The 18,828-nt window shown below is 39.5% G+C and overlaps 3 protein-coding genes across 3 annotated transcripts; 1 reads left to right on the top strand and 2 right to left on the bottom strand.

Annotated features, from left to right (window-relative positions):
* The first annotated feature begins 7,334 nt into the window (after positions 1–7,334).
* Positions 7,335–7,913, top strand: LOC139196759 (uncharacterized). The gene has a single exon (XM_070823100.1). It carries the CDS (start codon positions 7,335–7,337, stop codon positions 7,911–7,913), a length of 579 nt encoding a protein of 192 aa, XP_070679201.1.
* A 7,274-nt stretch (positions 7,914–15,187) lies between these two features.
* LOC139196758 (uncharacterized) lies at positions 15,188–16,516 on the bottom strand. The gene has a single exon (XM_070823099.1). It carries the CDS (start codon positions 16,514–16,516, stop codon positions 15,188–15,190), a length of 1,329 nt encoding a protein of 442 aa, XP_070679200.1.
* A 51-nt stretch (positions 16,517–16,567) lies between these two features.
* On the bottom strand, positions 16,568–16,942 carry LOC139196757 (uncharacterized mitochondrial protein AtMg00310-like). Its single transcript, XM_070823098.1, has one exon. The coding sequence runs from the start codon at positions 16,940–16,942 to the stop codon at positions 16,568–16,570; it is 375 nt and encodes a 124-aa protein (XP_070679199.1).
* Between the last annotated feature and the right edge of the window lie 1,886 nt (positions 16,943–18,828).

The raw sequence follows: 18,828 nt of genomic DNA, 5'->3' as shown, positions 1-18,828 counted from the left end.
CAACCTTCTTCTCTTCTCTTCCTTCTCAAAATTTCCTTCCCGTCCGTACAACTGTGATCTCTAACTCACAAACATCATCTAAACACCACAAATTAAACCTTTAAGGACCTCCATCGTGTTCCTCGTAAGCTCATGATCCCATTTATACCATTTGTTCGACGTAAGGACCCCGAGAACCCTGGAACTCTGAATTTTGGCGAGGAGTCCAATTTCCTTAAAAATGATCAAGGAACATTTACGTGGTTTTGAGGCTCAAAAAGGTATCCACGCAACTCCTCTAGTGTTTTAGACTAGTTTTGGTTAAGGTTGAATGTCGGAATAAGCTTGACTGTGGGTTTCCAGGTTTAGCTGGTTTTCCAAGGATATTTCCAACCAATTTTAGTTAGATTTTGGACTTTAAATAGGTAAGGTTGTGTTCTCCATGTTGAGAGCTTCAAATCCATATAAAATTCGTGAATTTTGGTTGAAAAATGAGGAAGAAATTAAGATTGAAAGTTTTTCCAAAAACCGGCGATGCAGCGATGGCTGGCGTCGGATCCCGGCGAAGCTTCGGAGAAGAAAAGAGAATATTCAGTCAACTTTGATAGAATATACTAACGACGTCAGGTATATACAATAGAATATTCTATTATTTAACGAAATATTCTCTAAAGGCGTTAAAGATTTCGTCCAACGTGCCAAGCGCGTGACCTCGTATAGTCAGCACGTGAAGGTGCGCGGGATATCAGAAATTTTTTCTAAAATATGGGGATGCTCATGGTGTTTAGTAGGCCACGATGGTATATTCAAACACCCCAACTGAGCAACGTATGAGAAGTTATTACATGGTTTTGATTATGTACTTTCGAATTAACGATAATTTAGTTGTTTCGCATATAGGTGAGACATTCCCGGAGGACGAGCGTAGCCAGGTGAGACTCGGGGGTTACGACCCTGCTACTTGCCAGTGAGTGGGCTTTTGGTTTTCTATATATACGTATATATGCTTTACGTTTCCCATAAATTTATTTTAAATGGATTTACGATTTTAAATGCCATGTCAATTGCATTATGCTTTAGAGTATGCATTAGTATAGATATGCATATTGTTGCTTGATGCCGCGGACGCCCAGGTAAGATTCAGGTGAGTATATATTAATGATAGTGGATGCATTGTTTGTGATTATATGTAGATGCATTTAGAGCTCATTATCCTGCACCCCGGTGTTAGTGCTCTCATCCGTGGCCAGGGCACAATCATTCACGTGATGTTCACCTCCCGCACCGCATGCTCACCTTGGATCCAAGTTTGGTGCACAGCTCTGTCGTACAGACCACAATAGGTGGTTCTGACTTGTAGGTGACATGCGATTTATTGCATAGCCTTCATGTGATCGTAACACTTGAGCGTACTTATTTACACCTAGCCCTGTCGTACAGACCATAATAGGTGGTTCCGACTCGTGTGCAGGCATATTTGATGAGCTATAGGTTCATTCGTACAGGTCACGTTAGGTGACTTCGGCTGGCATATCATTTATATTGATTTATTTCACTTGGCTTACTTATTTCATTGATGAGACACTTAACATGGCATATACTTGGTTTTCATTACTCTCAAGCATGATTTCTACATACGTATGTATTACTATTTTCTGGAAAACTATACGGGTTTTACCGTGAAGGGTTATTACTTTTGGAAAGAGAAATGGTTTTGAAAAGCTTTGTTTTTGCCCACTCATGTTTTATGTTTTGCGCCTTTCGAGGTTCTAGGTAGAAGTTCATGTTGGTGGCTTACGAGGATTCTACGGCAGTTCTGATAGACTTCAAATAATGTAGGAACCTTCTTTCTTTCATGTCCTATATAATTAATACTTAGCCTGCTGGACTGCACTTAGGTTACCTATGCTCTGATTATGTGTAGCTATACTCTAAACATCTCCACTCACACTTATTTACTTGTCTAGTGTGAACTAGCTAATTGGTTTTTAATTACTCACATTTTCATATCACTGTCACTTCCGCACTATGCTTATGGCTACGTCACCCTCACGTGACGGCTAACATGCCTCGATTCCGGTCGGGGTGTGTCAGTTTGGTATCGGAGCCTAGGTTTGGCACTCCTACATATTTTGTGAGTATTTTAATCATTTTGATATTTTATGTCAGAACCATGCCACCTCATAGAGAGCTACATACTTCATATGAGTCTAATTTTCCCGATATTGCCCAACTTGGTGAAGCCATTACTAATGCCATTTAGTCCTCACTTCATCCTCCCTAGAGGACTCCCTTGGAGATTGTATATGACTTAAAGTTGAATAATTTCATTGGTAATAAGGGTGCGTTTGGTACGTGGGACGGGACGGGACGGAACGGGACGAGGTGTTCCGTCCCGCGTTTGGTGCGCCAAAAATGGGTGGAACGGGCTGTTCCACGGGACAGATTTTGGGTGTTTTTGCGTTCCACCTCCCCCCCTGGAATGGGTTTGTTCCACGTCTGTGGAACACAATGTTTAACCATTTTAAGACAAATATACCCCATGTCTTTTTCAAAAATTACACCTTCGTTCCGTCCCGTCCCGTTCCGTCCCGTCCCGTCCCGTCCCGTTTGCGTACCAAACGCACCCTAAGGGGCCCGAAGAAGCTGAGCGTTAGCTCAACCATGTTGAGACGACTACTTGGTTTTTGGGAGAGGAGGCTGCATCCTGGTGGAGGCAGGAATCTTTTCAGTTGTCACCGGAAGAAGCAGCAGATTAGGAGGTTTTTAAGCAGTTATTCCAGAAGAGATTTGTACCCCCAGAGTATTTGGATCGTAGGAGGCAAGAATTCTTGCATTTAAAGTAGGGGAAAATGTCAGCTAATGAGTATTACCGGAAGTTCACTGATTTTTCCCGTTATTGTCTAGAGATTGCTGAAAATCCTGCTGAAATGCTTTGACGATTTAAGTGGGGTACTCGAAAGAAGTGGCGTTCCATGGCAACTACTACTCCCTGTTCCACATATCAGGAGTTTTATGAGGTTCTACTTTAGGTTGAAGATTCTGAGAACGCTCCAAATGATAGCGAGGAGGAGGAAGAAAAAGATAATAACCAGAAGAAAAATAATAATAAAGATAAAGGCCAGTCATCGCAAGACGCAGAGTTTTAAAAGAAGTGGTACTAATTATGGTTTTTCTAGTGGGGGCTCGAGTTCCACTGCACCTCGGAGAGGCGGCCGGTTTTCAGAATGTTCCCGGTTCTAGAGACAAAGAGATTCTAACAGTTCAGGTGTTCCATTATGTCATAGGTGCAATAATCAGCATTTGAGGGAGTGTAGACGAGGTAGTAGTGGATGTTTCACTTATGGCCAGATGGGACATCGGGCTATCCAATGCCCGTAAAACCAGCAGAAGCCTCAGCCACCTGCCTCGCCACCTCCAGCTTTTATTCAGCAAGTCCCAGGGCTTAGTGGCTATACCCTTACGGGTTATGGTGGAGCATATCATTATCAGGGAGATATAGCTCCATATTCTAGAGGGTCGTATCAGTACCCACACGATCCATATCATCAGAGTGGTTACGTTAAGTACCTAGGAGGTTACACGCCATATCCACCATATCCACCATATCCTGGAGGGCAGTCTTAGAATGTTGAGGTTGCTTCTAGCAGTGCAGGATCATCGAGGCAAACTAACCAGCCTGGTCAGGGACGTGGTTTGAAGGGACATGGAAATCAAGCTAACAGAGGTCGCAGAGGCTGACAGCAGACGCAGGGTTGTGTCCATCATATCACTTTGTAGGATGTTCAGAACAATCCTGATCTTATTATGGGTATGTTGAATATTCTTGGCCATTTTGCTAGAGTATTAATTGATTATGTTGCCACACACTCTGTTATTTCTCATACGTTTGTTCAAACGATGCAACCCTACCCCACATCCCTTGGTTATGAATTAGAGTTATCGATGCTTAGAGGCAAGACATGTTATGTTAGCTGGGTATATCAAAGATGTCTTGTTCTGGTGGAGGACATCGTTATGCCAGCTAATCTTGTTTCATTACACCCAGCCCTATCATACAGACCACAATAGGTGGTTCCGACTCGTGTGCAGGCATATTTGATGAGCATATCATTTATATTGATTTATTTCACTTGGCTTACTTATTTCATTGCTGAGATACTTAACATGGCATATACTTGGTTTTCATTACTCTCGAGCATGATTTCTACATACGTATGTATTAAGGGAAACTATACGGGTTTTACAGTTAGGGGTTATTACTTTTGGAAAGAGAAATGGTTTTGAAAAGCTTTGTTTTTGCCCATTCATGTTTTCTGTTTTGTGCCCCTCCAGGTTCTAGGTAGAAGTTCGTATTGGTGGCTTATGAGGATTCTACGGTGGTTTTGAAAGACTTCAAATAATGTAGGAACTTTCTTTCTTTCATGTCCTGTATAATTAATACTTAGCCTGCTGGACTGCACTTAGGTTACCTATGCTCTGATTATGTGTAGCTATACTCTAAACATCTCTACTCGCACTTAATTACGTGTTTAGTGTGAATTAGTTAATTGGTTTTTAATTACTCACATTTTCATATCACTGTCACTTTCGCATTGCACTTATGACTACGTCACCCTCACGTGAAGGCCAATATGCCTCGATTCCGGTCGGAGTGTGTCAGTTCTCACGTGAGTTCCCATAAACAAAATTGTGAGGGTGTGGCCAGGGCTCAAATCGGACAATATCATGTTACGGCTGAGTCGAGCTCGGGATGTGACAATTATTGGGTGACCATAACTCCAAAAATATTTCAAGGGAATTGTTTGACAAGATCAATTTAGAATCGTAATTAAATGGCAAACTATCCTAGGTCCTCAAAGAAGAGGAGGTAATGTGGGCTTAGAAAGTGCGAGCAGATTGGCATAAGCTCGGGGATAAAAACACTAAATACTTTCAGTTGAATGCAATGGTGAGAAGGAAGCCGAATGAAATTAACAAGGTAAGGGATACAAATGACATTTGGTGGAGTAAAGGTGAGGGCCTTGAACAAGTTTTTGTGCAGGACTTCAAGCTGCAGTTTATATGTTTTGAGGCTCCGTCACCCCAGATGCTGGCCTTAGTTCCAAATTAAGCCGTGCATTTCTAATGAGCAAAATACCAATCTAACCTCTCCCTTCTTGGTGGCGGAAATTTGGGATGTTGTTAATAGTATTGGAGCTTTGAAAGCGCCATGTCCCGATGGTATTCATGCTAGCTTCTATCAAAATTGCTAGGAGATGGTGGATAACTCAATTTGTAATATGGTGAAGGATTTCTTTGTTAACAATTCTAGCCTTAGACTAATTAATCACACTAACATTGCCTTAATTCCTGAAGTTGATAATCCTGAGACAGTGAATAACTATGGACCTATCAACCTTTGCAATGTGAGTTACAAAATTATTCTCAAAATTATCATTACAAGGTTAAAGCCGCTCCTTAATTCTTGCATTTCGCCTAATCAAGGAGTTTTTGCGCCAGGTAGATCAATTCATGATAACATCTTAATTGCCCATGAATTGTTCTTAGGATTTAACAGGAAAAAAGGAAGAACAGGTGTTATGGCGCTGAAGCTAGACCTAGAGAAAGGTTATGATCTTCTGAATTGGGATTATATAAGGTACATGCTTTTAAACTTTGGTTTTAGTGTTAGGTGGATTAATTTAGTCATGGAATGCATCTCTTCCACATCGTTCTTGGTCAACATTAATGGTGACTCCCACTATTATTTTTCCCCAAGTAGGGGTATCAAACAGGGGGACCCTCTTTCTCCTTATATATTTATTTTATGTATGGAACTGCTCATTCGAAACCTTAATGAACTGGCTTGTATCCCTAAGTCTAATGTTGGAGTGCTAACTTTCCTATTTGGATATAAAGTTTCCAATTTATGTTCGTTGATGATTGCCTTAATTATGCTAAAGTTACCCCTAGAGGCGCAAGGATAGTTCTTGAAGCTCTAAATAACTTTGCAAATGCTTATGGTCTAAATATCAACTTTCATAAGTCCTTTCTGTATTTCTCTAGTAACTCTACAAGTCATACAAGAAATGAAATTGTCCATATTCTTCAAATTCAACATAAAACTACGATAGGGAAATATTTGGGGATCTATAATATAGTTTTCGGAAAGACCCTATGAATGGGAGTGAACTGCTAAGAAGGGTCAAGCAGAAATTAGCAGGATGGAAAGCAAACTCTTTCTCGAAGGCTGGAAGGCTCACCCTTGTTAACTCTAATCTTACAGGTATGCCCAATCATGTCATGTCTTGCTTTAAATGTTCCTATAAAATAAACAACATGTTGAATAAGGAAAGCAGGGATTTCTTCTGGGGTAAGGAGAGGAGATGCAACCGTGTGAGCTGGAAAGTCATATGTAAACCTAAAAGTGCGGGTAGTTAGGTGTTTGTAACCTTGATCGTTTTAATAATGCTTGCCTTGCGAAATTGGGGTGGAAAGTCCTTTCTGATGATAATAACTGGTGGGTGAATATTGTTCGAAGAAAGTATTTAAGAAATGATGAGTTCTTGAGCTCCAACCATCACTCGATGGCTTGGAAAGACATTTTGGGTGCTAGAGAGATGATTAAGAATGGTATGAGATGATCAGTGAGTGATGGTTGGAATATTTTATTCTGGACCCATAATTGAGTTTTTCCTCATCCCATTTACCATCTTATTCTGTAAAACCGTGGTAATCAAATCAATGGGATCTTAAAGTGGAAGATTTTATTGATAATCGTAGATGGGATAAAGAAAAGTTAACGCAACTTGTTGATAATTATATTCTCACTAAGATTTGTAGTATCCTTATTCCCTTACATCAGACTGAAGACAGGCTGATTTGGGGCCCTCTGCTAATGGTAAGTTTTAGATTAAGTCAACCACTTGGTTGCAAATGGATAACCAGGCCCTGTCGCACGTGCAAAATTTCATCAATATTCTCTGGAAGGGAACCATTCCTACTAAAGTCAAAATCTTCGGGTGGTGTCTTATCAAAGTTAAGCATCAAACTAGAACTCGTCTGAGTAGGTTTATGAATAATATAGATACGAGTTGTCCTTTTTGTAAAAACAATGGGGAGGATCAAAATCATATCTTTTTAAAGTGCAATTTTGCGAGGCAAGTGTGGAACTTGGCAAATGTGATTTGCTGAGATATGCTCCTACTAGTGACAATGTGGTGGACTGGTTGAATACTCTTCCTCATAAGGATGGGAGGGAGTTAAGTACCTTTGGTAAAGCCTTAATGATCTGCTGGTAAATCTGGAATGACAGAAATAGTATAATTTTCAGAAGTGAGAATCCTATCTGTAACTGTACTTTCATTAGGGCCATGGCGGTGGCAAATGAGTTCTTTAAGGAAAATGTGAGTGGTAGAGTTCGAGTTGAATCCATGAGTTCGAGCGATATTATTAAATGGCGTAAGCCACCTAACCTACCTGTAAAAATCAATTTTGATGGGTCTATTATTAATTCAGTTGCTACTGGAGGTTTTATGATCAGGAATGAGTTGGGGAACCCTCTAATTGTGGGAGCGTTAAACTTGGGGCAAAATACCATTAATGTGGTTGAGCCCTTAGCTCTTCGAGAAGCTATTTGTTGGGCGACGAGTAAGAATCTCTCCCATATTATCATTGAGAGCGACTCCAAGCTGATCATTGATTATGTTCAAGGGAAGTGCGAGATGCCTTGGAACTTGAGATCTATCCTTGAGGATGTCAAGTGGTGCGTCGGCGGTTTTCAGGAGGTTAAATGGTGTCATATCTTTAGGGAAGCAAACTTTATGGATGATGCTTTAGCTTCTGTTGGTATTAAGTTTGCTAATCTTTGTATTTCGGATGCCTGCATTCCGTTCGAAGCTAAGCCTACTCTTTTATTTGATACTCTTGGAACTGGTTGTACTAGAGGTTAGCAAAAAAAAAAAAAAAATATCAATGATAATAATGTAGGGGTAAATATTGTAATTTTGTAAAATATGTGGGTATATATACTTGTCATTTGAAAAATACATTAAATGGACACATATTACTATGCTTTGGAAAAAAAAACACTTTTTTTAGAAGCATGGTAGATTCTGCTTCTCTTTTTCTATGTTTTTCTACTGTCATTAACAACATTTTTTTTTAAAACACTTATTTTTTATTTTTTGTTTTATCAAACACATTTGATGTTTCAAATTTTTTAATAAGCTGCATTTTTTAAAAGCACCACAATCTCAAACTAGCCCTTAGATATAAAATATTGTTGGGAAACAATCACCATTTATCAAATATTATTGAGAAATGATCACGATTTATAAAGCGTTAATTGAGAAAAAGTTGCTATTTTTAAAATGTTTATTGTGAAACAATTACTATTTCTAAAATATTAATTGAGAATCCTTAACCAAGCTAGAGTCGTAGTGACACACCCCGATCAAGATTGAGGCATGCTGGTCGTCACGTGAGGGTGACGTAGCCATGTGCACAGTGCAGAAGCAATAATGATAGCAGAGAATACGAATAAATGAAAACCAACTCATAAGAGTACTAGTTAAGATAAGTGCTGGAACATGTGTGAATACACAATCAGAGCGTAAGTAGCCTAAGTTCGGTCCAGAAAACCAGTACTAATCAAACGACACCCAAAGATGCCTTACATTTGTGATAGTCTGTCAGAACCTCCACTAATCCTCTTAAGCCACCAACGAACAAGCTTATCTAAAACTTACATTTGTTGGGGCTTCTGCTGATTCTGAGTGCAATGTGCAGCCTTATGCCCCATATATCCACAAGTATAGCATGCACTGCTGCATCTCTTACACTCCCCAAAATGCCTATTATTACACCTGTGGCATAAAGGAGTACCTGAACCACTAAAGTCCCTATGCCGCTGAAATCTAGGGCCTTCAAAAAATCTATCAACTCTCATCTGCACATTAGAGCTCAAACCTCCACTAGAAGAGCTAGAACTGACACCACTTCTCTTAAAAGTCAGGGTCTTACGAGGTATCTGAGATAAATGACCTTTACCTTTATCATCTCGCATTTGGTTCCCGTTCTTTTCTTCTTCATCTTCACTTTCACTAGGCATGTTCTCTGAGTCTTTAATTTGTAGTAAAACCTTATAAAACTCCTGGTCAGTGGCACAAGGAGTCGATGTCGATATAGAACACCATTTCTTCTTAGTACCCAACCTGAAACGACTAAGCATCTCAACTGGATTAGCAGCAACCTTCAGATCATATCGAGACAAATTAGTGAACCTCTTGTAATACTCATTCGTTGTCATCTTTCCTTGTTTAAGATGTATAAACTCTTGTTTCTTGCGATCAATATACTCATGGGGAATGAACATTTTCTGAAACAACTGTTTAAACACTTCCCAATCAGTTGCTACCTCTGGTGACATCTGATAAGACTCTTGTCTCCACCAGGATGCAGGCTCCGAACCCAGAAACCAGGTAGTCGTCTCGACCCACCTATCAGGAGGAAGATTCCCCTGACTCTGCATCACAAGGAAAGTCTTTTAGACATGATTAAGCCACTTCTCCGCTCTCTCATGTCCTTCATTACCCATGAAATGATTCAGCTTCAGGTTATACACAGTTTAAGAGGTGTCATTTGAGGAGGATGGAGCAAAGACTGAATGACATTAGCTATAACTTCCCCTAACTGAGCAATATCAGGGAAACTAGGCTCAGCTGAGTGACGTGGCTCTCTACGAGGTGGCATAGTTCTGACAATAGACATCACAATGATTAGATTATTCAAAAGATATACAGGACTGCTAAACCTAGGCTCTGATACCAAACTGACACATCCCGACCGAGATTGAGGCATGCTGGCCGTCACGTGAGGGTGACGTAGCCATATGCATAATGCAGAAGTAATAATGATACCGTATACGAATAAATGAAAAAAAAAAATCATAAGAGTACTAGTTAAGATAAGTGCTAGAACATGTGTGAATACACAATCATAACGTAAGTAGCCTAAGTAGCTTAAGTTCAATCCAGAAAATGAGTACTAATTAAACGACACCCAAAGATGCCCTACATTTGTGATAGTCTATCAGAACCTCCGCTAATCCTCTTGAGCCACCAAAGAACAAGCTTATCTAAAACCTGGAAGAGCGCAAAACAGAAAGTGTGAGTGGGTAAAAATAAAGCTTTTCAAACCTTTTCATTTATCAAATGCTCTAACCCTTCGCCGTAAAACATGTATAACTTTCCCATAAATGGAATATAAACATATATATATATATATATATTCAAATCATGCTTCACATATCCATATTCATAAGTATGCCATGCCAAAATATAAAACAGAATAAGTAACTCAAGTGAAAATAAATTCATGGAAAAATAACATATTAGCCGGAACCCTTGCAGAAGTCTATACGGCTGAATTTATAGCTCATTAGTCAATCTAGCCAGAGTCCCTGCAAGTGACCTATACGGCACTACATTGCACACAAGTTGGAACCACTGTAAAGGTCTGTACAACAAGACTGGGTGTAATATAGTTATGCTCATTACTATGTTCTCATTATAGCTATGTGATAAATCGCTAGTCACCTACGAGTCGGAAACACCTATAATGGTCTGTACGACAAGACTGTGTACCTAAATTGGATCCGATGTGAGCATATGGTGGGGGAGGTGACATTATAAACAGGCATGTGCCATATCTCTGACTAAATCACAATCACCCGGGGTGCAGGTTTATGAGCTTTCAATCATGTCTCACATTATCAATATCTCATATAACAAAACATAACTCACTTGGTACTTACCTGAGCGTCCACAACACCAATTCATATTATGCATCATATAATCATTCATATGCTGAATATAAATGTATATGCATGGCATTTCAAAGCATACTTTTATTTAAACACATTTTCTGGAAAAATATCAAGTATATAATTATATACTGAAAACCAAAAGCCCACTCACTGGTATGTCGAAGGGTCATAGCCCCTTAGCCGCCCTTGATGGCGCTCGTCCTCGGGATAGGTCTCACCTATATGCGAAATATCTGAATAAACGTTATTTAAAGTACATAGACAAAACTAGTTAATAACTTCTCATATATTGCTCAAATGGGAAGTTTGAATATACCAATATGATTTACATAACCTCACGAACATCCCCATATTTTTAGAAAAAAATTTCGATCACCCACGCGCCGCCAAGTGCACTGCAACATGCTCGGCCATGCGCAGGGAATCCTAACGGAATCCCTAACCGCCGTTAGGAATATTCCGTTAAAACCTTAACAGACGTTGACGACGTTACCTTTGCCGTTAGAATATTCTGTCAGATTTGACGGAATATGCTCCTTCGTCTTCCTCAGCTCGCCGGAGTCCAGCGTTGGTGACCTCTGCGTTGTCGGTTTCTGGAAAATAATAAAACCTTCATTTCTCACTCAATTTTCCACTAAATTTCATAAAACTTAAACCAAATTGAAGATTAGGACGAATAGAACACAACCATACCTTTCAAAAGCCCTAAAACCAACAGAAATCGCCAGAAAATCCCTCGATAATCTAGCCAAACCTGCAACTCGTTGAAACTCAACTTCCCGACGTCCAAATCACTTCATTTTATTTATAATTATATTACTCTTGTTAGTAATTAATTTGATTTATGTTGAAGCTCGCAGCCTTGTTAAAGAAAATGTGATTATTGATATCCATGTGAACATGACATATACATATGCATTGCAAAGCAAGAAAGAGAGTTCAGTTGTGTTGAGTTGTGTAAAGTGCTTGAGTTGTGAGGATATTCAAGGGATGAAGAATGCCTTGAATCTAAAATGATAAATCGTGTATATGTCAAGCGTCAGGTACAGGGATTGAGTATACAAATTGGTTGATTATAAAATAATGAAATCTTGTATATGTCAGGTATCGGGGGAAGAGGTAGAATGTACAATTGGGCATTGGGGGAAGCAGGGCAGTCTCTGAGATTTCGGGGGACTTGTGTGAAATTCATAAAATGGGCCCTTCTTATAAGATTTTGTAAAAAAAAAAAAAAGAACAATATTGATGCTAATAAGTAATACTAAAACAAACTTTAAAACTCACTAACTATCGGTTTCTAAATATTATTAAATGTTAAGAAAGCTACAAAGTAACCATATTACTAATAATCAACAATAAGTTCACTCTTAAGAAACCAAATAAACAAAACTTAAAAAAGTCTAGCACTGAAGTTTCACTTAAAGATGGTTCTTCGTGCATTCTTTGCTACAAAATTATCAATTAAACCTTCATAATCAATTTGGTCTAAAAAACCCTCTAATATGATAGGTAAAATCCTCTTGCTGACTAGTTTAATATGAACTCAATAATTAGCATAAGAATTTGGGCTTTCTTGGTTTTACACCGAAAAGTATATAGATGAAGAACATGCACTACTACAAAAGTGGCTTATTGTGTCGATGGTTGGTGTTGGTTTTATATAATATACTAGCGGATAAGGTATTTCTGACACCCTCTTTATATGGTGTCGGAATTACTGTCGGTTATAACTGACATAAACTGTCTATGTTGCTTATAACCGACATAGACAGTTATTGTCGCTTATAATCGACATAAACTATTAATATCGCTTATGTTTTCTTGTCAGTTTTTGGACCGCCAGTTATTGGTCATTTTGTAGTAGTGATGTACCAGATCAACAACTTCCTTGCAAATAGTCTCGAGGGCATCCATCACGGCTCAACTCTCTTGTCCCCTGCCGAGAAGCGCAAAGGTAGTCAGTGGCTTCAGAAGTTTGTCATAAGAACAAAGTTCAAGGATGCAAAAAGTATTTAACAAATAAAACACACATCTGATACAAGTTTTTATTCCTCAAATCATCTTATAATTCCTGCTTTGTGGTTTGGAAATAAGAAAAATCCGGCTTGATTGAGTGGATTTTCTTGTTTATTCAATTTGTAAGTATCAGAAGCAATAATATTTAAACAAATAAACAGAAAATTTCAAATCTCAATGATAATTAGCTACTAATCCCAATATTTTTTGCCTCATCAAATGAACAAGACTATTTGTCAGTCATTAGAGAGCGTTGTATATATCGCATGGCATGAAATTCAGTTGTTCAATATATTGGATATGACTGTAAATGACATGTGCTGTGCACATAGTATTAGATAGGATTGTAAATGTCATGTGTTGTGCACATGTGATTGCAAGCTTACTCTTTAAGTCATTGTATTAGAAGGGTTTAAAAGGATCTAATTTCTGGATGTATTTGTGATGTAGTGAAAAACATAATTGCAGAGAGAAATAAGAAATACTTTGAGATTCATAGCTTTTGTCTATAAACTTTTCATCTTCTTCACAAGATTTGTGAATTGTTTTCTGTTTCTTCAATGTGTTAAGATGGTATCAAGAGCAGGTTTTGCTCGCGCGGTGCTCCTGGTTTCATTTTCTGTCGTTCCGATTGCTGCTAAGGTGATCTCTCTCTAAATCTCTAGTTAGTTGCTGAAGTTGGAATTTTTTTGGGGAATTTTGAAGGCCGATGCTATACAAGACTATTATGTGAAGAATTTGTTGATGAATTGCCTCAAGGCCGATGCCAAAGGTGTTAAATGTTTTCTCGTAACTGTGTTGTGAATTTGAAGGCCGATGCCGATTGTGTTGATGAATTAGTTAATTCTTGAAGTTCTTGATTTTCTTGATTAGCGAATTTGATAATTTCTAAAGAATATATCGATTGAAGTTGGGTTTTCTTGAAATTTATCATCTGGGTTTGTTTCTTGCCGACATAAGATTGTCAATATTGTGCATCTATTTCTCTTGTTGGGTATTCAAGATTGTTGTTGTGTATAATCATGTCGAATTCGGTGAAGATTGAAAGTTTGCTGGGTATGCTTACTATAAAGCTTACTGATGATAATTTCATAAAGTGGAATTTCTAGTTTACGTCTGTTTTACATGGATATGACTTGTTTGATCATTTCACTAGTGAATCGGTATGTCCTCCTAAATTTGTTCTTACTACTGAGATGGGTGTTACAATAGAGATTAGTGCTGCTTATAAGGCATGGATTAGAACTGATATGGCCTTGTTGAGTCTTTTACTTGCAACGTTAAGTGATGATGCTATAAAACATGTTGTTGGATGCAAAACTTCAAGAGAAGCCTGGACAGCTTTGCAAGATCGCTATCTATCTGTTTCTAGCGCAAGTGTAAATCACTTGAAGGCTGAGCTTCACACTTTACAGAAAGGTGGGGATACTATTGATAAGTATTTGTTATGGTTGAAAAGAATTAAGGATTAGTTGCAGGCTGTAGGGGAAAAGGTATCTGATAATGATCTTATCATTGTTGCTCTTAGTGGTTTACCTCCTGATTATGATACGATTTGTACTGTCATTTTAGCTAGAGATACTCCAATTACCTTGAAAGAGTTTCGAGCACAGTTGATTGGTACTGAGAAGACTATTGAGTCCCGGGTACATTCTTTGGTCCAGAGTATGGCTGCTATGTATGTCAATACAAATTCTTCCACTGGTACTTCTAACACTAGTGGATCCTTTTCATTTTCGAGCAACTCTGGTTCCTTTTCTCAAGGATCATCTAATTTTGGTGATGGCTCTAATGACATTGGTTTTTCACATAATAATGGTGGTTATCCAAGTTATCAGTTTAATGGTACTAATGCTTTTTCATCCAGTGCTAATGGTAATAATGGAGGGCGATCTTATCATTCTAACATTTTTTGACCAAGGGGTAATGGTGGCTACAAACCTCGGTTCAATAATTCAAGGTATGGTACTCCTTGGCAATCTTGGTCTGGGAATACTTCTAACAGATATGAGCAGATTCCAGAGTGTCAGATTTGTTCTCGAAAGAGCTGTTACCTGTCTCTATAGACATGATACTGGAAATGGTCAGGGTGTTCAAAAGTGTCAGATTTGTGGCAAAAGGGGTCATATTGCACTTAATTGTAAACATAGAGCAAACTATGCTTATCAAGGAAATCAGCCACCTCTCTCTTTGACTGCTAACTATGCCTATCAAGGGTTTACTCCTCAGAATGAAGTATCCATGTATTCCTCTGTACCTCATTTTCAATCTCCAGTGTCATTTACTTCATTCCCTCCGAGCGTCCCTCAAGTTCCTTTTTCTCATTTGTCTGCTATGAATGCACAAAGTTCTATTTTTTTTTTCAAAGGCAAATCAGATATATTAAATTCGAAGAGAAAGGTTAGCATCATTGGCTAGGGTGTTAAACAAAAATTCTGGCCCAATACAATCCCAAACGAACTCCCTACCCTCCTTAAAAACAAACTTGGCCACCGAGTGAGCAGCAATATTGCTCTCTCTAGGCGCGAAGACGAAAGACACAGCCTGCATCCTACGTGCTAGATTTTCAATGTCGCCAAGCAAACAACCAATCCTAAAGTCCTGAGTTAGCTCATTTCTAATCATGAGGACAATAGCCCTAGCGTCAGATTCAACAAAAACGTTAACAAAACCCTGAAACAGACAAAATTCCAAGGCCCCCCGAATTGCAGTCGCTTCCGCTGCCGCAGCAAAGTGAAATCTCATAGCACCCGTTCCACCAGCCCCCTGCAGCACCTCAGCAAAGTCCCGGGCCACCCAACCCAGCCCCGCCCTCTGCGAATCCTTGCACCACGCAACATCTGTGGTCACTTTAATCATCGCAAAACAAGGTTTCTTCCAACAAACCCGTCTCCTTTCCTCCCCCACGTCCCCATTATACGCCGGAGTCTGAGAGCCCTGGACCACCATTTCGTTCGCATTTCGGTATTCAGCAACATTCTGTTTCCAAACCTCAAGAATCTCAGTCGGCGGAAGGAAGCTCCCCCTGAAGATAGCATCATTCCGGTTCTTCCATAATCTCCACAGGCCAAAGACGAACTCTTGCAGAAGCTCGTTCTTGTCAGCTAGATCAGCAACCCGATTGCAAAAATTTACCCAGCTTTGTAGGAAGTCAGTTCCCTCTAGATCAAAGGAGTTGATCTGAAGTGGGGAGCAAAACCAGAAAAGATGGCTCGTTTCGCATCTGAAAAAAATATGATTCTCAGTTTCATCCACCATTCCAAACACCCCACAGATGTTGTCAACCCGCGTATGCCGCCGTTTGAGGTTTCTCCGAACAGCCAGCGCGTGATTGCAGCATTTCCAAATAAAAAATCTCATCTTCCTGGGAACATCCAGGCTCCAAATCGCATTCCAAATCTTGTTATGTTTGGTTTTGTCGCTGGTAGCCCCTCGTCCATTCTTCCCGAGCCCTCCACTCTCCATGAGTTCCATAGCAATTCCATACCCCGATTTCACCGAGTAAACCCCATTCGCAGTGTGGAACCAGCCCATCCTGTCACAGGATCCAATCTTACTAATCGGGATACTGAGTATAGTGTTCGCCTCCTCAGAGCTGAAGCAAGCACTAATCAAATCAACTTTCCAGGTCTTGGATTCCTGGTTAATTAAATCACGAACATACAGAGCATCTAAGTTCACCGCAGGCCTGATGTAAAAGGTAGACGACATGGGGTACCAGGGATCCTCCCTAATTATGATAGTTTCACCGTTTCCCACCCTCTAAATCAGCCCCTTATCAAGCACCTTCCGAGCGTCGAGAATTCCTTTCCATCCCCAAGAAGATCCCCGGCCGATGGTTGCCTCCCTAAAGGTTTTCTCAGGATAGTACTTATCTCTCCTCACCTTTGCAAGCAAGGAATCCGGGTAAATGATTAGGCGCCACCCAATCTTGCCTAGGAAAGCCATATTAAAACCTTGAAAGTCTTTAAACCCCAGTCCCCCCAGGCTTTTCTTCTGCATAAGACGGTCCCAGGAAGTCCAATGGACCCCCCTGCTAGCCCCGCTTCCCCTCCACCAATAGCTGCGAATAGCCTTCTCAATGTCCCTACATACTTCAATTGGCAGCTTGAAGCAACTCATAGCATGATTTGGCATAGCCGTAGCCACGGCTTTTATAAGGATTTCTTTACCTGCTGGGCTTAGAAACTGTTCAGCCCATCCCTGTTGGAAATATGCCCTGAAAGTCAATCTTTGGAAGAAATCTTTCAGGACAAATGAATCGATGTATGAATGATTCTTATACATCAAATGGCAAAGATACTAATTAGGACTATCTCAATAAACGAAATATGTCCTGAATAGTGAATCCATGGACAATGGATCGATTGAAGAAGTAATCTAATGATGTTAGACTACAGAGACCTTCTTCACATAAACAGATGTCCAAAAAGGTTCTTGGTCATTGGATTGTCGGAGGGATACTGACAATGCGTAGACCGGTACATACTATGTCTGCTTCAATTGGAAAGATGGAAAGTCTCATCCCATTCGTGTTGTGACACTAAGACAAGTATGTAGGTGCTCATTAAGGGAATGAGTTCACTGAACACAATCGAACGGGAGTACTTGCATGGAGGTCTACTCACATGTCAAGCAAGTAACTCTAATGGTTGGAAAGATGTAAGTAATCCTTAGACCTGAGGCATCGTCGTTGTCTTGTGGTTAAGTACTTAATCTTTGATTATGTCAAAGTCTCCCCATTCGAGGGTGTCCACGGCATAATTGGGGTTAAGCCACTTAGTCATGAAGGCAAGTGTATGCGCAACAAGGAATCTCTAATCCTCGATAAGAGAGGAAGAATACTCTAAGATATGATTCGGGAATCTTCGGCCGAAGTATCGAGCGTAATAAAGGAAAGCGTTCCTAAACGACTCAATTGGATCATATAAGAAGGAATAATCACATTAGGGGTTTGACATGATATATCCATACCCTAATGATGTGATTGAGAGTATTGTATTAGAGAAGGATTGAATTACATTGTAATTCCAACTGACTAGGTTCTCCGAATAAACTTCTACATTAGCTTGGGTAGCTATGACATATGGTTAGATGTCACTCATAGCTTGTGAGTTCTTCTAGATGATTAGATGTAGTCGTCAAAGAAGAAAGGTGAATTAAAATGAGGTTTTAATTCACTAAGTGATTGAATTAAATATAAGCAATTGGATTAATGCCAATCACCTCACTGCCTTGCTAATTAGAACCTAAAAGGTTGTTCACCAATACACTATTGTAGTGAGTAATTAATGGATGATGGAAACAATTAATTTGATTAATTATGTGTTGTGATTAATTTAGAAAAGTCTAAAGAAATCATAAAAGCGATAAAGATCGTTTTGGGCTTAAAGAAACGTTCGGGTTTAATTAGGCCCATTGAGCCTAAACCCATTGGGCTTTTATTCAAGCATTGGATGACTTGAAATAATAAAAGCCCAAAGCCCAAAAACAACACAAGAGGGCCGGCCATATTATGTGGGTTTTGGAGAGATATTTAGTCAAGTGTTGACTAGGTTTTCTTTTTGTCTATATAAGCAACTTTATAAGATATTGTTCATTAAGGTTTTTGTGAGTTTTGAACAACAAAAGAGGCAAAAGAAAATAGCCATCTTGAACCACAAAGGCCGGCCACCAAAGGGGGGTTTTTACTAACATCTCTTACACCCTTTTGGTTATTCCTTCATCCTTCTCACTACACTAGTGGGTGAGGATCTTTAGAGGTTTCCTACTTTGGGAACTTGAAGAGAACCTAGGAGCACTCATTGTAACAAAGTGGAGGAGGCAAGGAGGGAAGCTAGGCTCAAGGATTTCAAGGAGCAAAGGCCTTGGAGGTGGTCTATCCTTGGTCTTAAGTCTAGATCAAGAGGTATAAGACTAACCTTCACTTTGTTCTTGATTCTAAAAATTGTTTTGATGCATTATATATAAACCTATGAACCTTGAAGGGGATTTGCATGACTATAGCTTTGATAATATGTTAT

Source organism: Malus domestica, chromosome 06, assembly GCF_042453785.1.
Source record: "Malus domestica chromosome 06, GDT2T_hap1".
NCBI classification, from domain to species: domain Eukaryota; kingdom Viridiplantae; phylum Streptophyta; class Magnoliopsida; order Rosales; family Rosaceae; genus Malus; species Malus domestica.
This window is presented reverse-complemented; position numbering and strand designations above follow the sequence as displayed.